This window comes from Bombyx mandarina, chromosome 09 (genome assembly GCF_030267445.1).
Source record: "Bombyx mandarina strain Sakado chromosome 09, ASM3026744v2".
Classification (NCBI taxonomy): Eukaryota; Metazoa; Arthropoda; class Insecta; order Lepidoptera; family Bombycidae; genus Bombyx; species Bombyx mandarina.
In genome coordinates, this window is record NC_143216.1 from 8,608,768 (window position 1) to 8,635,325 (window position 26,558).

Below are 26,558 nucleotides of genomic sequence, written 5' to 3' on the forward strand. Positions count from 1 at the left end.
TAGTTGAGTAGTTTTTTCATATAGTTTAGTAAGTTAAGGCTTAGTTCGAACGAATAAATAAACTAATCATACAAAATCAGGTCCACCTAAACACCATACTTTATTATTATTTTTCTTCAATGTACACACACTGCTAGTAATATATAAGTTTGCCAACAATGAAGTAATTTGATTGAGTTTTTGAATATAGATAGATATGTTTGTTCGATCGATTCTGACACACGTGCCGTGACACAGTCTCTAACAGCAGACCCGAAAGAAAAAACACGGATTCGTGTTGAAGTAATAAACGTTTACACCACGGTTACGTTTACTGGTGGTAGGACCTCTTGTGAGTCCGCACGGGTAGGTACCACCACCCTGCCTATTTCTGCCGTGAAGCAGTAATGCGTTTCGGTTTGAAGGACGGGGCAGCTATTGTAACTATACTGAGACCTTAGAACTTATATCTCAAGGTGGGTGGGGCATTTACGTTGTAGATGTCTATGGGCTCCAGTAACCACTTAACACCAGGTGGGCTGTGAGCTCGTCCACACATCTAAGCAATAAAAAAAAACAATATTTTTACAATGGTTTCATGTTTGTGATGTAATTTCAGAGACCGTCATGATAACGCCGACGTTCAAGGCACGCTCGACCTCTCCAGGTATCAGAGTGAGATTTGAAAATATGCACGTATCTTGTGTAATCTCCCTTTAAATAATAATCTAACTCTGCCGATATTCATATGCTATTAGTTAAAAGCAAAAAAGAGAATATTTTTCGGTGATCTTTAATATTTAATGATTCCCTACATGTATTTTACTTTGATAACTCAGATCCAATGTCGAAATAAAGAACACGTTATTTTCTTGGAAACAACATATTTACGAGATTAGTATTTGTGGAAATGGAAATAGAGCCCTTGTATCGTGAAATACATGTCATTTCTTTATTAAATATGTATGTAGACGAAACACGTGACAAGATTGTAGCAAGATTGTTACACATTTTAAAAGACACGGAAAAGTTATTTTCGAGATAAGCAATAAACGCGTGAAATTAAATTCCAACATTAAGGAAACTTCTTGGTTAAGAGGCCTCTGTATATTTTTTATGTATATTTATCGTATATGTATATTTAGTTGTGATTGAGAAATACTTTGTTGGTAAAGCATATTAATATTCGGCAAATAAAAAAAAAACAAATAGGGTTTGTCATAAGCATGTAAGTATGTAATTTGTATGAAGTTTGCATATGAATGGTATGATTTAGCCTTGGAATTATTTTTGTCTGCCTTATTGATTTTAGGAAAATACGCGAAATATTTCAAATTCATATTTTTTTTTTAAATAGTGTGAATTGAATTGATGATTTCCGTTATCGATGTGAACTAATCAAAACCTAACTTTTTGTTGTTGTTTTAAAATGTAACTATGTGATTTTGTGTATGATGTTGTATTTTTAATTAACCCATATTCTGTGTATATTTTCAGGATTTATAAGCTAGTCATTTTGTTGATTACCGTTATTACTGGAATGATTGTTCAAATCTATTACTTCAAAGAAAATTGTGATATGATAAATTTGTAGCGAAAGTAAATGATATCAAAAATGGTGAGCTATATGCAGACGTTTATAAGACAGCTCCGTTTTTATGAGTGTCGACAATCATATCCGAATATCCATAAAAAGGCAAAGTCATAAAACGGGCATTAGTCCCTCCATGATACTGCTGACGAGGCGAAATTCTAACGATATGCCGCAACGGATAGAAAATGTTGTAATTTCACCAATTTCATTCGTCTTTATTACCTAAAGCATAAAGTCTATTTCCGCAAGTTAATTATCTGGTAAATTGAAGCATATTGTTATATTCTGACGGTTGACCTACGGTATCAAGGGGGAAAATGTTTTACAAATTTTATATGTGAAATTTAACGTCACATTAAATATAACACTGGTGTGTGAATGTTTGTGATTATTCTACAAAGACCAACTGATAATGGGTTTTGGAAATGCTCAACCAATTTTTATTGGTACGACGATGACGTTATTATTATATCATCAAGCTATTTATGGTAATAAGTTGAATTGGTTAGCTCATTAGCTTATATTCCGTGACCTTCTATGGCAATATTATATACTCAAATTCGAAAACTTTTTGTAAAGAAGTTGACAGTTAATAGACTTTTACTTTTCGACAAAATACGTGTAAGGTATCATTTTTCTTTTGATTAATACTAGATCCCTTCTATATTTTATTTACGTACGGAACGTTATGATACATAGGTTTTTCACACAATTTAATGTTGATAATGCAAAAACGTATTTGGAATACTCAAAGAATAATGTTATTAATATAAATTAGTGACGAATTAAACAAAAAAAAACAGAATTCTACGTAACGAGTTGATGATGTAATGTGATGATTGAGAAAGTAAACAAGAGTAGTAAAAACCGCAAGATATCGACAGAAATACATCAAAACTTCTAAATTTTATGCTACAATTCAGCTTTTAAATGAGAATTCCCGGAAACAAATTCTTACTTAATATTAAATGTGCTTAATAAATAAATAATTGGTATAAGAAATTTAATATTATGATATCATAATTTTTTTAACGTGACTGATATTCTTGAAGTGACTTCAATAAACATGATAGGTGATATTCGGAAATTGAATAAAACGAATATCCTAGTTCATGTTTCTTAGTTTTGTGACGTTGATATATTGACTATTAATAGTTAATGATATCAATATTTTAACTGTAATCCTATCCTATTATCTCTCGTAAATGAGTGGCGCCGTGTGTGGCCTCACAGACAGCGTGTAAGCCGTATAAATATTACGTCATATTGTGATAACGATAAGATCACGCACTTCCTGATATTTTACAGTTATTTTAACGCGAGCCAATAGCTCATTTTATTTTTGTTATTACAACTAATTAGGCACAATGAAAACAAATGTTTTTGAAATACTTACCTTTATTTGATGATGTGGTAATTTTAATCAAATCAAATCAAATCAAAGAAAATTTATTCTACATAAATGAAAGTACATACTTGTTGAACGTCAAAAGAACTACCGCCAATTCACAAGAACTAGCCTCCGTCCTGAGAAGAATTGGCAAGAAACTTTTTTTTTTTTTTTATGATTGAAAGTTTTTTTTTTTTTTTTTTTTTTTTTTTTTTTTTTTTTTTTTTTTTTTTTTTTTTTTTTTTTTTTTTTTTTTTTTTTTATGATTGAAAGTTTACTGGTGGCCCGAAGGCCTTTCCAGTTTCACCAGGACAGGTGGGCGAGCAAAGGCTCAGCCAAGAGGGGTGGGATTTGCTAACAACTGCCCGAGCGCCTCCGAAGGAGACCTAAAACTCAAGAGCAATTGTTTCGCGAATGAATCTACTACCGGATCGGAATCGCGACCCGCTGAGAATATCCGGCAAGAAACTCAGCGGGCTGATGCATGGGTTAGGTTGCACGTCGACCTCTTTGTCGAGTTCGACGAGTACGGTTACCGGGCTCCCTAAGCCTGCCCCTAGTATTAGAGCTGAAGGCATCTAATGCAAAGGTTATGCAAGAAACTCAGCGGGCATGTCTTTTTTTTTTTTTTTAATATGAAATTATTATTTATTTATTTTTTAATATTAGATTTTTTTTCCCATTGAGGTGGCGGCTACCATAGACATAGACACAACACTAAATGCTGCCCATCTTGAGATTAGAAGTCTCAATTGTATAGTATAATAGCTTTCCTACTATTGAAATCGAGCCGAGTAGGCTTACATTACGCTTACCACTAGTGACTACACAAGTTATAAATTTCGCGGGTTTAACTGTGTTACACGATGTTTTTTTTTGCGATATCGGAGTAATTTAATAAGTGGTTAAGTGCGTATCTGCATTAGAAAAAAATATACCTGAATGCCGGATTTGAATTTGAGCCTCGGTTTAGTTGTATAAGTCGATTCGAGTATAGTAAGTAGGTATTGGCGAAAAAAATGAAGTGGGACGATAAGGATTGCTAGGATAGAAATACACGAAGTCGGAGCCAGATGGAACTTTTCGAAACTCTTCATCCGCTTAGTGATAGACGTTGAATAAGGAAGATCCAGATACGATAGTTGAAATGGTGGTTAGGCTTTTTAGCGAGACGATGTACATAATCAATAACTTTTAGCAAGGGTTTGAAGGGAAGGTCAGGTATATAATTGAATTGAATACCTCATGTTTCAAAGTGAGTGGTGGCATTCACGCTACTATATCCATAGACTCCGGTATCTACTTAAAAGTAGATAGACAGTAAAATATTTTACTGGTCTATGTTATTTAATTATTTATTATTTTATTTCAGTCTTCTTTTTTTTTTTTCCTACCTATGCTGATAGCCTTGAGAGGCTATTTCAGCTTCGCCCTAACGTTTGTAGGTGAGCTCGCGGGGCTCAACCGGAGTGTTGCTAACACTGACCCTAGCAAGAGCAGTGCTTCGCAGAATCTACCACCGGATCGGAAAAGCGACCCACTGAGAAGATCCGGCGAGAAACTCAGTGGGCTGTGTCTATGGGTTAGTTCGCTCGTCGAGCCCTTCGTCGCAAGCGACGGGTTCGTCGAGGACGGTGACCGGTGCTTGTGGTGCCTAAAAGCACCGTTAATGGATCAGGAGGATCCGTAATGACGTGCTTTGGGCGACATCGACGGTTTACCATTCGGTCTACTGGGTCGGGTATGTAATTTCCAGCGGCTACGATGAGAGGGTTCTCATGTCGTGCCGCCTTCTCAAAATGGCGCAGCGATGCCGACTGTAGATACTTACTAAATGAGTCGAGCTCCAGGTCATCGTGGAAATCCACGTTCCTAAGGAACCAAGGCGCTCCGACGGCTATCCTGCAGAATCGTGATTGAATAACCTGAAGGGATTTCAAGTGGGTGCGGGCTGCGTGAGCGAACACTACGCTTGCATACGTCATGACGGGGCGTATACAAGTTTTGTAGAGAGTTACCTTATTGCGAAGGAACAGTTTGCTTCGACTACAAAGCATTGGATAGAGTCGTCCTAGAATAAACGCGGCGCGGTCGCGTACCGTTTTTACATGGGGACGGAATGTCATCCCTCTGTCGAGGGTGACGCCTAGATATTTGACCTTCGAGACCCACGGTATGGGCTGGCCAAAGAGAGTGATGGGACTAACGGCGGAGGTGTTTGCGCGCCTACTACGGAGTGGGATGCTCGAAGTGATGTTCGGAGGGCGACCCCTTTTGAAGAGCACCGCTGCGCTTTTCGTGGGGTTGATGTCGATTCGCCACTTCCGGAACCACTGTCCCATGGTGGCTACTGCGATCTGGAGTCGCCGATGAAGCAGCGACATCTTCCTACACGAGTAGTAGATAGCCGTGTCATCGGCGAAGAGCGCTAGATGGGTCTCCGGAGACCGGGGTATATCAGTCTTCTTATAAATTAACAGTATAATCAAAATATTTGTAAGTTATAATAATATTAGCTTAAGTAACTTCTAGCAACAGCTACAAATCGCTTTAAACCATCATGGAATATATCCGTTTCCGGAGCATAGGCTAGCAAGCTATTAAGTTGCGATGTGTCGGAGAGTTAGCAGTGTGCTATAAGAAAAAAAAAATCTCAGCACAGGATTATGATGTACACAAGCGCGGCTAAAAAAAGAACGTTTCTTACTTCATCATACCTGAAAAGCGACCGTATTCTAGTTCCAATTCTCAATCCACTCGATTATGAATGAAATTACGAAGTCCTTATGTAATTTTTTTTTTTTAACCTAAATATTTCGTGTGCTTTGTTATAAAACGTCACGAGTCGGTTCCTTTATTCCCTTAGCCGATTTTATACGATAGTGATTCAACTGTGAACGCTACATATTGTGACTATGTATAAGAATTATTTCGTGTGACCGAGCAGAGCGTAAATTTTATCTCACAAGAAGCGCCTTCTGAATAAAAACTGTAAGCCCGCCAGGCCAGCGTAACAAACACGCGATAAGGAATGCAAATGTGAGGCTCTCATAGTAATGTCATTGAGACGAGACATTTAGCTCTACCGGCACTAACCGCTAAATTTAGCCATGAACATTGCCCTTTTTACTCGCCAACCGTGAATGAAATGTTTGACAAAACGTTTAATTGAATGTTCTGTGCGTAAATTTATACATGCTATGGCACCAAAAAACATTTTATTACCGTATTCAGTGATTATAGTATAGGAGTCAATTGACATCGCAACTTCAGACATGACGTCCAGGTCTCATTTATGAGAAACGACTTTATTTTTTATTGCATAGATGAGTGGACGATCTCACAGTTCACCTGCTGTTAAGTGGTTACCAGAGCCCATAGACATTTACAACGTAAATGCCGCCACCCACCTGGAGATATGAGTTCTAAGGTCTCAGTATAGTTACAACGGCTGCCCCACCCTTCAAACCGAAACGCATTACTGCTTGACGGCAGAAATAGGCAGGGTGGTGGTACCTACCCGCGCGGACTCGCAAGACATCCTACCACCAGTAAGGTCCACGTACGACTTTCTAGCACTCGAAACTGGTATTACGCCAGAAATAGACAGGATGATGATGTCTAATCTTGCGGAGTCACAATACCTAGAGGTATTATAACAGGTATGCAGAGCTATGAATTTCTAAGCTTGCCTGCAGGATTTGGATTCTGGTATAGTCGCATCTTTGAAAATGAAAAAGTGCCTACACCAAAGATAATGTACAAAGTTTATAAACTTAATAGCCGTACTCGCCCGCTTCGCTGGGCATTTAAAATTAACATTATTATTTGTTGTCATTATCATTAGGGAGTCCACACTCATATAAATATTAGCCTATCCATTAAGCACATGTATTTTCTACATGGATACCAAGTTTCAAGTCAATCGAATGCATGGTTTAGTATTATATCGGAACATCCGTAAAAACCACTGTAGATTTATATATTAGTATAGATTGTTGAGTTACTGCACTAATTAAAAAACATTTCGAATAATATTTTAAATTGTATTTTCGATTGGAGAAAGAAAATAAGCAAAATTTGTTTAAATTCATAAATGTAATATTATTTATATGCATTTTGTTGCGATGCCATTTCAGATTATAAAACTTAACCAAGAAAGTATATCTAAAGTTCTCTTAATGATCCTTATTTTTGCCTGCGAATTGACTTGTTTATCATTTTTAATAATAACATTACTACATAGAGCTAGATATTTTTTTTTTTTTTTTTTTTTTATTGCTTAGATGGGTGGACGAGCTCACAGCCCACCTGATGTTAAGTGGTTACTGGAGCCCATAGACATCCACAACGTAAATGCGCCACCCACCTTGAGATACAAGTTCTAAGGTCTCAAGTATAGTAACGACGGCTGCCCCACCCTTCAAACCGAAACGCATTACTGCTTCACGGCAGAAATAGGCAGGGTGGTGGTACCCACCCGCGCGGACTCACAAGAGGTCCTACCACCAGTAATTACGCAAATTATAATTTTGCGGGTTTCATTTTTATTACACGATGTTATTCCTTCACCGTGGAAGTCAATCGTGAACATTTGTTGAGTACGTATTTCATTTGAAAAATTGGTACCCGCCTGCGGGATTCGAACACCGGTGCATCGCTCAACACGAATGCACCGGACGTCTTATCCGTTAGGCCACGACGACTACTATAACGACATATAAGAGCCAATATAATTTGTAATTAGCATCGAATTAGACTGATTAAACTTTGTATTTTATTACAATCGATGTTCATATATACATTATGTTTTTGGAAAATATAATCGTTATTGTCCATGGTAAAAATTTTAAAATGAAATTAACCTAGAATAACCTAAAGTTTCACTTCAAAATCAAAAATATCCTTAGTCTACGGATGTAGTAATTAGTTATGTCATGCAATGTCGAATAAGTCATACTAGTGGTCCCCAGGTAGTCGAAATTCGACTATAATTAATTGAAATTATAAGTTTGTACACTATTATGATTCTATTGTCAAAGACTAATACTTCTATAATCACAGATTCCGCCAAGACTACACTTTAGACAAACATTAATAAATACAAACAATATTTAATCTGTTCTCAATTTGACCACACATTATAAGCAATAAGAAAGGTTTGACAATCTACAAAAAGTATGCTTGCGTGTGTGTGTCAAATACATGGTAGTGTGTGTAATGTTTTTTTTTATTCATGTATAGTATTTTTTATGCATAATTTAAAAAATATATTAGCATTCTGCACTCCTTCCTTATATTCTCTATGAGTGTGGGAAATTTCATACTCCTCCATCCGCGCAATTTTCGTCAAAAAGGGTACAAAGTTTTTGCTTCACGTATTAATATATAGATAGCATCGGAACATACGAGTATGTTTGCGTCAAGGTAGCTAGCTGTAATTCATACATTGTGGACGTCTCGTGGTGGAAACGTAGCATTTGTTGTTCTAGTTTATATTTTACGATTGTTTGCTGGCACTGTAGAATAATATAACTACGAATACGTGTTTACGAATTTGATTTAATAAAACCTTTTAATAAATTTAGTTTTAATTTTAAAATTTTCGCTTTTAATTTAATCTAATCACGATTGATAAGTTCAGTTTGGTTTTTAGCAATACAAGATTAGTTTTGCGTTAGCTTCGGATTTAAAATTGTTTATCCTAATCTATATTAATTTTGTTATTGTTTGTATTAAGATAATTTATTTTCAAAATAACCTGAATTTTTTGCCGATTCTTCTCAGAGGCAAAAATGTAATACAAATCAGTAACAATATTAATATAGCTGGAAATCTACTCGAATGAAATCAAAAAAGAAGATTCGAATTTCCAAGTTTTTTTAAAATAGTTTTGGAATGAAAAAATAAGAAAACAAAAGTGTTTTTTTTTTTTATTGCTTAGATGAGTGGACGAGCTCACAGCCCACCTGGTGTTAAGTGGTTACTGGAGCCCATAGACATCTACAACGTAAATGCGCCACCCACCTTGAGATATAAGTTCTAAGGTCTCAATTATAGTTACAACGGCTGCCCCACCCTTCAAACCGAAATGTTATGTTATCTGCAAATGAAATATCATACTTTATGAAGATTATATCTCATTGCCACACTGAGAACGTAGTGCTTTATCTCTGTAGTCTGGTAACAAAATTACGAGAATTAGAATCAGTACCTATGTAGTGTTTCAGCTTACACGATAATATATTTCTTGATATTCACGGGCTTTATCATTGTGATTGAAGTTTCAATATTTCCTATATTTTAAGTCGTTACATTTTTTTATCTCATACTTGTTAGCTTAGGTTAGGTTAGTTCTACGATTCTCTTTTAGTATTCAATTAGATGTCATACAGCGGATTTGCCTGTCAAGGATTTATCTTTTAAAAAAATAAAGACATACCATTTTTCCGAAAGAAAATATCCTGCATAATTCTTTGGGTCATAGTCTTATTGCCAAGAGGCCGTGTAAATATATGCTTTGTTACTATACTTTGTACGTGATAAACAGTCTAACCAATATCTGCATTTTTGTTACCGTTAAAATTATTGACACTAGGAACATCTGGCCGGTTTCCATGATTCCAAATGTCATGTTAATTTATTGATTCTAATTTTATATACATATCATATTCAGGCGACAATTTTATAAATAAGATTGATTTAAAACCAACTTAAAGTTTTTGAGGCGAAAAAGGAAGGAAAATATAAACAAATCCGCATAAACGCTCCAGAAGTCGAGAATTATAATTAGGGTTCTTACAAATCTGAATCCATTTAGTACAATGCTATATTATTTAGTGAGTATTTAATAAATTAGTATAATAGAAAAGGCTATACTCGTAATAGTTGAATAGTGTAATAAATAAAAAGGCAGAAGTACAAGTTTTAATAACGAGGTATTTTTAAAGAAAGAATAAAATATCCTTTCAATTTACTCACTGGTGGTAGGAACTCTTGTGAGTCCGCACGGGTAGGTACCACCGCCCCGCTTATTTCTGCCGTGAAGCAGTAATGCGTTTCGGTTTGAAGGGTGGGGCAGCCGTTGTGACTATACTTGAGACCTTAAAACTTATATCTCAAGGTGGGTAGCGCATTTACGTTATAGACGTCTATGGGCTCCGGTAACCACTTAACATCAGGTGGGCTGTGAACTCGTCCATCCATCTAGGCAAAAATAAAAAAAAATAAAGAAAATTAAATCGCAGGGTTTCATTATCCAGTCTAGCTACAAAACGCAACTGTGGTAATTATAAAAGTTTACTCATTTACCTCTCTCGTGTGTATTAAATTAATGCAGCTTTTGTTTTTATGCATTAAAAACATTAGTATTGTAGCATGAACGGCGAAATTGAAATAGTTTTTCGACCTTTCTATACCGGCTTACTTATGTTCTATATTCACGTATTAAATTTATTGAACGTAATTATAATATACTAGCGACCCGCCCTCGCTTCGCTTCGGAAACATTAAAACACACATGAAACCAAAAAAAAAAATTAAAAAAAAAAAAAAAAAGTAGCCTATGTTCATCAGGGACAATGTCGGCTTCTAATGGAAAAAGAATTTTTCAAATCGGTCCAGTAGTTTTGGAGCCTATTCGAAACAAACAAACAAACAAATCTTTCCTCTTTATAATATTAGTATAGATAAATTAAACAAGCTATTTCTATAATCATATTTTATAACTTTCGCATTTTTCAACGATATTGTTTTTACAATAATATTCATGGGTACAATTACGACAGTATTCTAAGAAGCAATCGATGCGACGGACAACTTATTATTTTTAATAATAATAAACCAATAAATAAATAAAAAACTTTTAGTTTAGTGTGCATTGATTTATAAATTCGTGTTTTGAGATAATGTTAATTTTACATTTACATTATTTTCTTACCGCCGCCGATACGACGTTACGTTCGAATCTCGAATAATTTTCTGTGCGCCCTGTTCTATTGCCTATTTGCGTCTGCGTATGGAACGAGATTGATTTGATTCTACAACTGTTTCATGATAACGAAATTTGTTACAGAACCCTTCTAGATTTTAGAAAAGGGTCCGACATAGTTTTGCATTCCACACAGTCCCAACAAATGGTCAAGCTGAAACAAAATCTACAAACATGAATGTACGGAATGACAATCTGCACAAGCTTCGAAATACGGAACAACGCAAGTTAACGATTCGGGTCTTTCTTCGGCCTTGTTCGGACTAGGCGAGTATTTTAGTCGAGTAACGAGTAATTTAGTGGCTAAACTATTCGCCCGAAAAAATAGAACAAAATGGATTGACTTAACTAAATTATTTACTAACCTACCCGATTAAATTTTTGATGCTCAGACCCATTTAGCTACTAAATTACTCGGTACTCGACTAAAATACTCGCCTAGTCCGAACAAGGCTTAAGAGCAACATAATGTTTTTAGCTATCATGAGCAAATATGTTTTATTCGAGATCTCGCTACTGAACACTAATTTTCGATTTCATTGAAAGATAACCTTGACCTTGTCGTTGAAGGGCAGCTGTCGTATAATAATATAACTGTGTAATATATTATGACATGCCGAATGATATATATTATAATAGACTTTTTAATTTAAGGTAATTGGTTTTTTATGTTTTGCTTGTAGTAGATGATATTGTTAGCTCGGGTAGCCAACATCTGGCCTATATTTGCACAACAGTTATGTGTTCAAGTTTGAAGGCTGCTGTACTAAGTGTATAGACTTCTGAAGCCCTCAGTTTCAAGATGATCAGAGATTTTAAGTTATGATAAGTAAGCTCGGTATCAACTCAAAATTATTCGAGTGACGTCTTTTGAAAAATATTTAAAGCATTTATGAAGTCTAAGCTGTGTTCCTATAATCAACGCTTAAAAAGAAACGCCTCCATTTGTGCAATGTCTATGGTGTCTATAGAGACAAAAGGTGAAAAATTGAGCTGTTGTCTATAAACGGACACACAATCAGCTGTTTTGTTTGTCCACTCGACTGACTAATTCCGAAACGAGTGGGCAGTTCCGCCATTCATTAGTTCGCATTAATTGTTGAATTTATGTTGTTATGCAAATGCAGTTTCTACGAAATTTGGTTGCGGTAATAAGCTTAGGGTTCGTTTAGTAAATATTTCTAATTGCAATAACAGTTTAATGTATACGAATGCTAGTACTAAAACCTTAAAAAACTACGCATTTGAATAAAATTGTATTTACGGTTTAATAGGTTACAGTATATTTTGTTACTGGTGGTAGGATCTCTTGTGAGTCCGCACGGGTAGGTACCACCGCCCCGCCTATTTCTGTCGTGAAGCAGTAATGCGTTTCGGTTTGAAGGGTGGGGTAGCCGTTGTGACTATACTGAGACCTTAGAACTATATCTCAAGGTGTGTGGCGCATTTATGTTGTAGATGTCTATGGGCTCCAGTAACCACTTAACACCAGGTGGGCTGCGAGCTCGTCCAAACATCTAAGCAATAAAAAAAATGTATAATATATTTGTGGTCACGGTCGTACGTTAGTAAATCTTAATAATTATTATGTCTACGACTCGTGAAACTGTAATAAATACTACTATAATACTTTACCTCAATTCAACATTAACTTACTTATAAAAATTATGTACACGCTTTCATAATAATGTAATGAAATCGAAATTACAAGGCAGGTCGAGCCCGGGGTGTATTCATTGAAGTTTTATAGAGTTACCGGCGTCGGCGACTCGTCAGAATATTAATGGCACATAATACGTTCTGAATACTTGTTACAACTTTTCCCATTACGTCGCACAGATTTACACCGAGAAAAAAATGTCTTTGACGCATAAAAGACGGTTTAGCGGAACTCGACGAAAGTTGGTCGTGTGAGAGACCCGATTACAGTAATTTCGAACGTTGAAGCTAATGTGGCGCTGGTTAGTGGGGTTTATTTGTTAGCGTAGGCTAAGATTACGGGCCTTCTCGTGTTAGCACAAACAGCACTATATACTGGCACCGATCATGATGTTAAGGTATTATAAAATACTAGAGGTCCCGCAGTAGTCGAAATTCGACTATAATTAATAGGAATTGTAAGTTTGTACACTATTATGATTGTATTTTATACTTCTATAATCACAAATCTCGCCAAGACTACACCAAAACAATATTTAATCTATTCTCAATTTGACAACAGACGTCAAGAACAAAAGTTTGACAATAAATAGTATGCATGCGTGTGTGCGTCAAATACATGGTATGTAGTGTGTGTAATGTTTTCTTTATTGATTTAATGTATCTTTTATGCATTATTTAAAAAAATATTAGCATTGTGCACTTCTTCTCTGTATTCTCTATAAGCGTGGATAATTTCATACTCCTCCGTCCGCGCAATTTTCGTAAAAACGGATACAAAGTTTTTGCTTCACGTATTAATATATAGATACTGTGAGCACATAAGTCCTGTCTATTTCTCCCGCAAACTAATAGTGTGTTCCGCTTCGAAGCGAAAACAGTTGAGACTTCATGCTTGTGTATCTGAGTGGATGGAGACATTCATATAGGTATTATGATATCTTAATGCTAAATGTTCATGCGGTCATCTACCAGCACAACAAAAACCATTGCATCAGCATCGTAAATTGGCTTAATTCTATGTATAACACAATGTTACTCATGGAAGTCGTTTCTGAATTTTGGTAGGCGTATGGCTATTTTTTTAATTACCGGCCATGTTTGAATCTAAGCCACTTTCACATGACTGGACATTTTATTTACATGACGTATACTTAATATTTTATACGTTAACTATAAGGGTATTTCATTAACAGGATAAAACGCTATCAAAATGTCATTTAATAATCACGAAATATAATTAGGAGCACATACGGTCTATTAAGCCATATACGTCAATTGAACAATAACAGAATTTCTGCAGCAAAAAGTCAATAATGCCCATATAAGAATGTCGTTTCACTTCTGTGGGCGGACAAAAGCTGCAACACATGTTCCAATGTAGATTTACATACAGTTATTGTTTGCCTCCAGTTTTCACTAGAAGCGACAATCGAAAGCTTTGGCCTTTTTCTGTTGTTTATTCGGGAAAATGAAAGGACGACGATGTGAATATTCGCTGAGTATACAAACCCTTTGACATAACAGATCTAAATTTACATCGCTCGTATTCTAATACAAACGAGAATTTTACTTTTCTTTTCACTAAAACCTTTTCAGATTCCGTTAACCTAAACAAATTTTGCTTAATTAGCGATGAAAGAAACGAGATACGCCTAATGCATTTTCTTTATGAAATATATTTGATTAAAAGTTTTTTTTTTTTTTAAATGGAAGTGCAATAGAGTCTCTGGATGTTAATAAACTCTGCTTCGATTTATTAATTAAAAATTATACTCTTTCATCTTTTTTTTTTTTATTTCGTAAATATTGTATAATACTGTAAAGAAGAAGCAAAATGATTTTGCAGCGTAGTTTTAGCTCTCGAACGATATTATAAATGTATTATGAATTTAGCGATATCAGCTTGAATGGCCGCGATAAAAATAGTGAACACACATGTTCGTGCGGCACCAGATGCCCTGTGACCTTACCGCTCGGCTCTTTTAACAACTGTGCATAACCATCGACTATAAATGTGGGTTGTTTCCGTACTTTCCGCACATTAAGTTTTACATCACAATATAAAACCTCATATTCACTCATTCACCTTGGACGTGTGTACGTGTATATATCACATTTTGATACGTTCATTATGAAACAGTATACCATCACTGAATGCCAGGCGATGAGACCTCCACGAATATGAGTATCAAATTAAAACAGAATGTTGCAAGAACATTATACACACACATCATACACATGTTTTAATGGATGAATTATAGATTATACAATTATGATTTGAATTACGAAAGTCAAAGAGTTTCACATGAAAATAAACCATCCAAGTTATAACCAGGTATGCGGCCTCAAGTTTTCTTGAGCTATTAATATTATTTCCCTGGCGTTTATGTGTAGTAGTCGCATTTTCTTTCTACCTAACTGATGACAGGTTATAATACGTTATAAGCCCGAAAAGTTGAACTAAGTATCGTAAATCTAGACTACTGAAAAGCAATGTGTTTGGAATAGCCGCTATAGTAGTACATTTGAAACTTCGATCTTGGACTCCGGTAATTGCTTGCCACCAAGTTCATTGTTTTGAGAACTTCTTAATTATGCAAATGAGATAACGCCTAATTTACTTAATAGAGACTCCATTGAACTATTTAAACTAATATTGAGTTGGACAAGATATTTTACTTATCAACTCCTGTTTTTTTGTTACAAATCATATTGATGTTTCCATAAAAAAAAAAATTAATCACGCTCTTGTAATTGTTTACTGGAGTATTATGAAATGTTTCAAATCCAGAGCAAAGAACCCCATACCGCGTTGAAATCCCGAAGATTAAAATCTCGGAAGCCGGAGTGCTATTATTTATATGTTCATTCAACACATTTTTCTTTTCTATCCGAGTGTGACACGGTTTTAATAAAAACTCACATGGGCGTGATTCTTCGAGCAAAGAGTTTCTGCTTCAAATTTTTAATATAAATTTCTCAGACTATTCCTTCATTAATAGTGTTATGAATATACAAAAAAAAACTATTTTGTTTGAATACACTTAACGACATATTTTTGATGAAGAAATTATACCATTGTTGTTAATTTATAAATGATTATGTCATTATAAGTCATAATAAACAGTGGCTCTGTATTTGATAAAAATTCCAATAGTTATATAATATCGATTGAGCTTTCATCACCCTCGTACGAAATCAGACAGACAAAAGCTTATAAATTCAAATCTTAAAACAAATAATATTTACTCATCAATCATCAAGATAAACAGTTTAAAATAGATATTTTTTGAAGAGTCGTATGTGTGTCAACTCAAAAATAATTTTAACAGACTGAGATTAAATTTAATGATACCAATATGCAACATATCATATATGAAATATTTATGTACAAGTTTCCAAATTATTAAAATACTAGCGACCCGCCCTCGCTTCGCTTCGGAAACATTAAAACACAAATGAAACCAAAAAAAAAAAATTAAAAAAAAAAAAAAAAAGTAGCCTATGTTCATCAGGGACAATGTCGGCTTCTAATGGAAAAAGAATTTTTCAAATCGGTCCAGTAGTTTCGGAGCCTATTCGAAACAAACAAACAAACAAATCTTTCCTCTTTATAATATTAGTATAGATGTTTGATTTATTTTTTATAAGATGTAAACATAATATGGTAATGGAAATGAGAGTATGTCAGGAAAATGTGTGCTATCTAAATAATGTTGACTTAATTATATTATTAATGAAACGACTGACTGACGGAATAGTCCGTCACCATGAACGCTGTAAATTTTTGGAAACGTTGGAAATGATAAAATGTAAATAATAAACGTAAGATAAAACCGTAAAATTAATTTTAATTGTGTCTATGACTGCAATATTGTAGGAAATACTTACTGCTATTAAAAATGAATTGTACTTATATACAAGATAACGGAAGCATTAAAACGTTTAAAAGTAACGTTAATTTGGTATTACCTAAACAATTAATAGAAAATGAAATAAAATGGATTGAATGAAATAAAATAAATGAATGAATTGTTGATAGAATTCAAATGGTGAGCACCTCAAGTTAATGCTGTTACTCATAAAATAAAAATCTAATAATTGTTTGGATTTAATCATTACTACTGAGTTGTGCTTTTCGAATTTTTATGATCATCTAATTTAGATTCGGAACTCTAGAAGACGGCATTGCAAAGTTCGCACAGATTCTAATGTAAACTGGACATAGCAACAAAAACTTATGATGTTTTCTATTCTCAAAATGGTATCCACAAATTGGTTTACTCTCCAGCGAAAGGAGATCACGTATGAGTCACGAGCGGTGTGTCAACAAATGGCTCTTACACGGAGGTCACAACACCTGAACGTTTGGCTTGGCAGACTGACAAGTTGCATAATCCTCGTACCGACTAGCCGCGAAAACAGGAAACACGACTATTTGAGTCACCATTTTAAAGTTCACAAAAATACTATTAATGATGTGGATGTGCTAGCTGTTGTCTGGCGCCTTAGTGAATGGAACAAATGGGTGAATGATTTACTATATGATGTTAATGAAAATATAAGTCTGTATCAATTAAGACGTTTATAAAACTAAAGTATTTAAAATGTTCAATAAATAAACTATATTATGTTAAGATTTTATTAAAATTCGAAATTCGAAAAGCTTAGACATCTGATCTACTCATATCGCGCGATGCGACTCTTCTAGTGTACCCATCCCTCAGCCAGGTACCAATTTTTAAATGAAATACGTATCTAACTCATATTCACGAATGACATCCACGATGAAGGAAAAACATCGAGTAATTAAAATCAAACCTGCAAAAATTATAATTTGCAATACAATTGCGAAATAAGCCTCCAGTTTCAAGGTGGGTTTTACGTTGTGACTCCGATAGTCACTTAACACTAGGTAAGCCATTCACTCGCCTAAGCAATAAAAATTAAAATATAGTTTGTCCTCGGCCAAAATTTAGATTCTTCAACTTCAACAACTGTAAAATAAGTGGGTTGTTACATTATAATTTATAACACAATTCTAAATCAAAACGAAAAAGCAGCTGTTATAATGTTAAATTTTAGTTGTCACTGACAGCTTTCGACTCGACAAAGCTCCACTTGAACAATGGCGAAAGTATTTAATTCACAGATAATTCCCAAATCTCTGTAGGAAACTTGAAAGCTCATCTCGGCTGTTTGTAATTTTTCTAAAATTACAGAAGTAAATTCTTTTTGCTTATATTTTACAGTAACAGGAATTAAGGTGATGTTTTAGAACTTCACTTTCTTCAAAAGTAAAAATACTTTAACTAGTAAATGGTACTAATTTAATGGGACCGCACATTTAAAAACAGTTTTTTTCCATCAATATAGGTACATATTTTTTACAATTGTAGAATTTTACAATTTTGATGAATTGTTTTCTAAAGATTTTTATTTAAAAAAGCGATGTTTCACAGTGTAAACTTAATTTGAAAGGGGACCTCCGCAAATATTTTCCGTCTCTTACTATTGTATTCAGAATTTTTATTTTCAAAAGCGTGGCGAGTCCGGCGCCGTGGTTTTGCATAGCTAACACTTTTTTCACCGAACGAGCGTCCGCCAACATGATATTTTTCACGAAAATTCATAGTGTACGGTGTGTATAAAATTTTACGTGCACGTACTCGCCGTACATACATTAAATAACATAATTGAAAGTTTGTTTGTGGTTTGAAATGTTGTCTACGGTATGAGGACGAAAAACATCAAATCTAGCCCCTATTTACTATTCCTTGAATAAAACTATACACGGACTATTTCAGTACTAATTAGGAATTTCCCAGAAACTCTTAGCTATTATTTATAATCTGGAATTCGTGTAAAAGGTATGTTTTTTTTGTTTTATTGCTTATATGGGTGGACGAGCTTACAGCCCACCCGGTGTTAAGTGGTTACGGGAGCCCATAGACATTCATAACGTAAATGCGCCACCCACCTTGAGATATGAGAGTTCTAAGGTTTCAAGTATAGTTACAACGGCTGCCCTACCCTACAAACCGAAACGCATTACTGCTTCACGGCAGAAATAGGCAGGGTGGCGGTACCTACCCGCGCGGACTCACAAGAGGTCTTACCACTAGTAATTACGCAAATTATAATTTTGCGGGTTTGATTTTTATTACACGATCATATTCCTTCACTGTAGAAATCAATCGTGAACATTTGTTGAGAACGTATTTCATTAGAAAAATTGGTACCCGTCTGGGATTCGAACACCGGTGCATCGCTTCAACACGAATGTACCGGACGTCTTATCCTTTAGGCCATGACGACCACAAATGTATGTGAGTGACAATTTATTTGCGATAGATGTGTAATTTGCACAACATTCTTTTTGCATCTACTTAATTTTTTACTACAGTATTATTTTTACTACTATTGGCCGAACTGTACCGGCTTATCTAGGTTTTGCGGCAGGCAGCGGCTTGGCTCTGCCCCTGGCATTGCTGAAATCCATGGGCGACGGTAATCACTCACCATCAGGTGCGTCGTATGCTCGTCTGCCTACAAGGGCAATAAAAATAAAATTAAAATTTTTTGCGGTCTGCTAAAAATATATATTTAACGTAAGTACTTCAGGGTATAAATTAAAAAGAACTGGTGAGATTTTTTGATTTGATTTATTCTGGCAACAATACTAGCTAATTAAGAAAGAATCGTTACGTTGTTGGTGTTCTCCATGCCTCAAAAAATGGAACTCAAAAACGAGATGTTTCTATTCAAAGTTGACGTGCGGTTACATTGAGCATTAGTCAAGTAGCCGAGTTTTTGCCAGATTCCCTTCTTTTGGCTAATGACCCTATTAGCATTTCTAAGACAATAATTTAATATCTCTAAGAATCCCTCGCTGAGGCGTTTGGCAAATGATGACATCATTCTTCTGTAGAACCGTTTATATTTGATCACTTTTTCCTTTAATCTTTGTAAAATCTTTAATCATTTTTAGTTTTGGACATTATTTCTTGTTCATAACAATTTGACACTTATATATTATTTGTATTAAATTATATTATATTATAATTGCAGACTCTAAATCAAAGCATGATTAGATACTGGTCTATCCGGACAGCAATTTAATGCCGAGTTAATTAATTTTACCTTCCGTTTTAAAAGTGGCGAAAAACTGTAAAATATATAAGAACAAGTCAGTTTGGCACCTATAACTCCATTGAACGCTTTTAATTAAAGGTTCATTGCCTCTTAAAAACCAAATCAATAGTTTTTGTGTTAGTCCTCTATTTCGAATACGCTATGTGTTGTAAAAACTAGAAATAAATCCAATAATCAATGATTCCCTTATATTACGAGCATTGTATCTTTATTATATATACGTTAGTAGTTTGACAGCGTATTGTTATATAGTATCAACTAAAACGAATCACTAAGAAACAAACGCACCGAATACCATTAAAAAAATATGTTTCGAATCTTGAAATTGAAAGAGATAAAGAAAGAGAACTCCTTTATAAAAATTGAGATCAGGAATGAAGCCACTACAAACCCGTATTCCGTATTTCTCCAATGAGAAACAGTTTTACAATCTGAAATATTTCATTCGGCTACCGAAAGCAGATGATATTGAATTTTAATATGATGGCGAGTCCGCTCGATAACTAGATTGCGATCGTATGAATATCATGTCGGAAAATGAGAGCCTCTAAAATTGGGTGCCGAAAAACATGTTGGTATCCGACCGGAGGGAGAGTTTTAATACCGTATATCGTTAAAATCGGGTAATGTTATTATGATGTTGATCGTACTCGCTTAAAAACAATTACTCTTGCATACAAAAAAAAAAAACAATGCCATGATAATATTATGAGCATTAAATATAATTTAGATATTTGATTTTACGATATGTTGAAGAGCTGTAGGATTTTTCTTCAGCTATTCGTAAATATTTGTATTATCAGTACAAGGCTGCAGTGAGCATCTTCGAGTGAATGTCGTTGATGATTCGTAAAACAAATATCTTAGAAATATTTTCGTAATTTTTTAACATTCTTTCTATGTCTAATTTTTAGAAATCCATTTCGATTCGGTCTTAAACATAACCAATAACAACTCGTATTCGGTCTGTGTTAGTATTTTAAGAAAAATAAATTCTCAGAAATCGATGTACATTAGGATTGTAAGAGACATCACTTAAACCCCTAACCTGAGCGACACGCTATGTTGTTATGTGTTTTGCTAGTAGTGCTTCATTAACCATTAGTACCTGGATGACCGAGCTTTGGTCGCGACTTTTTTTTATAAATTGTATTTGTTACAAATTATATTTAAATTCGTTTAAGTGCCAATATTGGGCTACCCAAACGCCACCTTTTTATTATTTTCTTTCAATAAAAAAAAACACGAATAAAACAACCTTTTCTGAACATAAATCCTAGCTAGATCAATTTATCGCCCCCAAAATCCCCTATATACTAAATTTTATGAAAATCGTTGGAGCCGTTTCTGAGATTCAGATTATACATATTATATATATTTATATACAAGAATTGCTCGTTTAAAGTTATTACATAATTACGCTATGCGTTTCGTTCTTCATTGAAGTAGCGTTGGCCTAAACAATAAGACATCTGATTTACTTGTATCAAGAGAAGCGAATATGCCGACGTTCAAATCTCACAGGTAGGTGCCAATTTTTCTAATGGAATACGTAATTAGAAAATGTTTACGAGTGACTTCAACGACGATCGAATAACATCGAATAATACAAGTAAAAAAAAAACATAAAATAATATAACCCGTATAATTACTGATTGAAGGACAGTATTTACCTTGCGTTGTCCATGGATCCAGTGACCACTTAATGCAATTTGAAAATGCTACCTCAATATTACAACATCGCGATTATTTACATGATTTATTCATAACAGCATCCTGTTGTTAATACAAAAACAAATACGACTCATTAACAAAGTTTTGGTAACGAGACAAACTGGAAGTTTGTTTGAAAATAAATTGGACTCCCAATATTTTTCAGACATTGCGTTAACCTTTGATTATACAAAATGTTCATTATGAATTCGTAATATTTTTTTGTTTCATCCTAAAAAGCTCTAGGAACTCGTGATTGTTACTTGACAATTTGCTTTACATGAACATTACTGATGATTTATCCATTTATTTTCAGTACCTAGATATATGTACAGCTAGGTACATACACAAAAAAATGCATCCTGAATTGAGAGCCTTTTATTTGAACTATAGGTCCCACAGTAGTCGAAATTCGACTATAATTAATTGGAATTGTAAGTTTGTACACTATTATGATTGTATTTTATACTTCTATAATCATAAATTTCGCCAACACTACACTATAAAAAATATTAACAAAGAAAAACCATATCCTATTCTCAATTTGACAACAGACGTCAATTACAAAAGTTTGACAATAAATAGTATGCATGCTTGTGTGCGTCAAATACATGGTATGTAGTGTGTGTAATGTTTTCTTTATTGATTTAATGTATATTTTACGAATTATTTAAAAAAAAAAATTGCATTGTGCACTTCTTCTCTGTATTCTCTATAAGTGTGGAAAATTTCATGCTCCTCGGTCCGCGCGATTTTCGTAAAAAGGGATACAAAGTTTTTGCTTCACGTATTAATATATAGACTTGGTCAAAAATTACAAAACACGATAGTTTCATTATTTGCTTGTAGGAGTAGCAATGGTTAAAGCAAATACAACAATTAGAGTGCGAATGAAAATTAAATACGTTCTTCGTAATTATCCAAAAGTTAGGAAACGAAAGCGCTCTCATTGGAAAGCGAGTGTTTATGGGAGATACTGCCCGAAATTCGGAATGTTGTGGGTGTTTCATAATTAAATTAGAATTGGAAGGCGTTAAGTTAGTGTACGCCCGGAGAGTTTGTGATTTGAATCCGTAATCGGTTTTTTTTTCACAATTACACACTGTAGCTGTAACCTGATATATTCTTTGGTCAAAATTTTTCGTTACCTTTAAATATAATTAATAATTAATTAATTAACTGTGCGCATAGTGCAATGCATAATAAAACCTCATAATTTGGACATATTTACAGTACCACGCATAGTGATCGTCTAGCTGTTCAAACTCCTCAAATACCAATCTCGTGATTAAATAGAAAAATAATTTACATTCAATAGAATTCATATGACACTTTTTGATTTGATTTGATTTACGATATAACAACAAATATCACATCTCTGTGTATATAATCTAAAACTAAGATACGTCTAACTAAAGCGATTATTAAATTGTAAGTTTTCATAATTCAAAACTTAATTGTAATGATACTGAGTTATTTAACGAAAAGAATTCCAATAATGAAATTTTATTCTCTCAATCCCGCTCAGTTTTAATCCGACCCACACAATGGACAGGACTCAACACTCCCGCGCGTACAGTACATTTTTTCTCAGTTGGACCTTAATTGAATTCGCTTTTAGCTCACTTTTAATTTATTTGCGTTCGCTTCCCCACTTTGATGTCGGCACACGCGCTCCGAGGGCTTTTTAGATAAATAACCAATTATCTCGATACGACGTAATCTACCATCCGCATTGGCATGTGATCTGGAATTCGGCACTTGTATTATAGTCGCAAAGCGGTGTAATTTTGAATCCCATTGTTAAATTAATTAAGGTAACCGTGATGTTCTTTCGAAAAGTTTCGAAGAGTGTTTACGTTCAATTAGAAAATTAGTCGGTATGGTGATAATTTTTACTTTGTGTTCCAAATTATAAATCGTAGAAAAGTAACGGCTGTTGATTTATTATATATTACTTTTTGTTTTCATATCACAGAATTGAGTGTTTGACAGTTGGCCTTTGTCACGTAGAAATATATCGTCGACTTTTAGCGTAGACGCTGTTTATAGGGGGGTAGCTATGGCTTCATTTTGGCAGGGAAAATGAAATAAGTGTCAATGAATTGAGTAGAAAATTTATTGCATCTGGATCCGAGGACATGCCTACGTTTTATATATATTTGTTCTTCCGTTATTGTTTCTGGTCAATGTTCAGAAACCGAAGTCTATTAAAACCTATTTTAATTAAATTGAATATTGTTATCGTTTGAGACCGTCGTGGCCTAAAGGATAAGACGTCTGGTGCATTCGTATGTAGCGATGAATCGGTGTTCGAATCCCGCCGGCAGGTACCAATTTTTCCAATGAATTACGTACTCAAAAAATGTTCACGATTGACTTCCACGGTGAAGGAAAATAACTTCGTGTAATAAAAATCAAACCCGCAAAATTATAATTTGCGTATTACTGGCGGTAATACGTCTTGTGAATCCGCAGGGATAGGTACTACCACCCTGCCTATTTCTACCGTGAAGCAGTAATGCGTTTCAGTTTGAAGGGTGGGACAGCCGATGTACTATTAAAAGTGAGACCTTGCAACTCATGTCTCAAGGTGGGTGGCGATTTACGGTGTAGATGTCTATGGGCTTCGGTAACCACTTAAAATCAGGTAGGCCGTGAACTCGTCAACCCATCTAAACAATAAAAAATAACCTCTATTATCTTCCAGAATACATCTAATATTTATAAAATGAATGTTTATTTATTTGCTATCTACTGTCGCGTGTATTCCGAGAATGAATTAAAATATTAATGAGGATTAATTAAACCATTAAACTTGATTAAACTCATAGTTCCAGCATTCAAACCTACTTAATCGAAAATTGCGACAATCCCTGCAAATGAAATCAGTGAAATCACTTCAGCTAATTCAATTACGTTAACCGCTCATGTTAAGTATACAAACAAATCGATTGTCGCGGTAATGCAAATATGCGAAGATTCGCATTGGCGCGTGATCACATCGCAATCCTAATAGGCGAAGCGATTACGTCGCCAGGGTGCGCCACTAACCCAGTTCACGGAAAACGATCAAGTAAACAGAAATTGGTCCGGTCGTAGCTGGTAATGCATACCAGCTGAGATTAGCCTAGTGATGGTAAACTGTATTTTAAAGTGTAAAATCTGAAATTAAATGAAATATCAGGCATGTTAGTCTCTTACTGGTGGTAGGACACTCTTGTGAGTCCGCGCGGGTGGGTACCACCACCCTGCTTATTTCTGCCGTGAAGTAGTAATACGTTTCGGTTTGAAGGGTGGGGCAGCCGCTGTAACTATACTTGAGACCTTAGAACTTATATCTCAAGGTGGGTGGCAGCATTTACGTTGTAGATGTACATGGGAATTTACTGAAGCTCATTAACATCACAGCTTGGTTGTGTGAATTAAAATATGAGGTCTAGTCTCAATCGCTTACTAAAACGGCTGTCCCGTTTGTCAAATCGAAAAACATATTTATGGCGGTACATGCACATGCCCCCGTGCGGGCTGAGGATACGCGCTACCACCAGTAATTACCAATAGTATTTAAGTCATAAGTAATAATTAAATCCTAAATTTACGTCGTAGATATTTATGGGCTCTAGTAACCACTTAACACCAGGCGGGCTATGAGCTCGTCCGTCCATCTAAGCCATAAAAAAATATGTATTATATTTTGTAGGGTATTATGACAATTTATATAACGATAGTTCACCCGTAGGAACACACTAGTAACGCGTAGCGTAACATAGTCACATACTTTAAGTTATGTTCACCATTTTAACGTTTTTCATTATTATTATTATTTAATTTTGAATTATCCAGTTATTGGAAAAGTATTCAGTAAAAATGTGGCTTCTTCTTTTTTTTATTTTTTTATTGCTTAGCTGTGTGGACGAGCTCACAGCCCACCTGATGTTAAGTGGTTACTGCAGCCCATAGACATCTACAACGTAAATGCGCCACACACCTTGAGATATAGTTCTAAGGTCTCAGTATAGTCACAACGGCTGCCCCACCCTTCAAACCTTCCTAATCTATACATATAAATAAAATTGAAGTGCCAGTTTGCAATATTGAAATAACCGCTTTTTACTACATGCATATGAATATATATACGGTACATACACCAAAATAATATTTTTTACAATTTTTGTCTGTCTGTCTGTCTGTTTGTTCCGGCTAATCTCTGGAACGGCTGGACCGATTTTGACGAGACTTTCACTGATAGGTAGCTGATGATATAAGAAGTAACTTAGGCTACTTCTTTAGACTAGCTTCGTCCCGCGGCTTCACCCGTGGTACGACAATAACCGCGGGTAACATCGCGAAACTCAGCTAGTAAATTATATAAATGCATCATGAAGGCGCTAGTTTAGTTTAAGTAAAATAATAAAAATTGTTTGAAATTCATAAAATAATGTTAATTATGTAGCAATTACTGATTATATCAGGAAATAATTACAGAAGTGTAGTTTAATAAGTTGTTGTTGTAAATCTTGGACGATTGATTATTTCTCACAATATTTGTTGTCGTGTTATGAAAATGTTTTAACTATCAACTTTTAAATTACGTAATAAATTATTGCGCAGTTGCACGTTTACTGGTGGTAGGACCTCTTGTGAATCCGCACGGGAAGGTACCACCACCCCGCCTATTTCTGCAGTGAAGCAGTAATGCGTTTCGGTTTGAAGGGTGGGGCAGCCGTTGTAACTATACAGGCAGAGACCTTAGAAGTTATATCTTAAGATGGGTAGGACATTTACGTTGTAGTTGCCTATGGGTTCCAATAACGACTTAACACCAGGTGGGCTGGAAGCTCGGCCACACATATAATCAGTAAAAAAATACATTCGCTATTTAGCCCAATACAAGGAAGGATTCTTTTCTTACGAAATTCAAACACTACTTACAGTGAGCAGTTCTAACAAAACGAAAAAATATATTATTTTATGCCCGCCGTTAGAAGGTTACGTTGTTGAATTTTGATGAATTGTCAAATGTTACCAATTAAAATGACCTCACAGTAATCCGGAATACCAGTAGTTAGTAT

At 34.9% G+C, this 26,558-nt stretch overlaps 1 protein-coding gene and 1 long non-coding RNA gene across 24 annotated transcripts in view; one reads left to right on the top strand and one right to left on the bottom strand.

The window, feature by feature from the left end:
* Positions 1-26,558, top strand: part of CAP (Cbl-associated protein) — a 155,387-nt gene that overhangs the window by 92,606 nt on the left and 36,223 nt on the right. For 17 of the 23 annotated variants that reach the window (XM_089729773.1, XM_089729790.1, XM_089729775.1 and 14 more), the window contains one exon: positions 599-646. The exons of the other annotated variants lie outside the window; for them this stretch is intronic. In XM_089729773.1, coding sequence (XP_089585899.1) covers positions 599-646 — 48 coding nt within the window. The remainder of the gene's footprint in view (positions 1-598; positions 647-26,558) is intronic. 23 annotated transcript variants of the gene reach the window in all.
* LOC149502331 (uncharacterized) overlaps positions 25,158-26,558 on the bottom strand; it is a 134,286-nt gene continuing 132,885 nt past the window's right edge. The window contains exons 2-3 of the long non-coding RNA XR_016323562.1: positions 25,533-25,770; positions 25,158-25,362 (exon numbers count right to left, since the gene is read on the bottom strand). This is a non-coding gene — a long non-coding RNA (uncharacterized LOC149502331). The remainder of the gene's footprint in view (positions 25,363-25,532; positions 25,771-26,558) is intronic.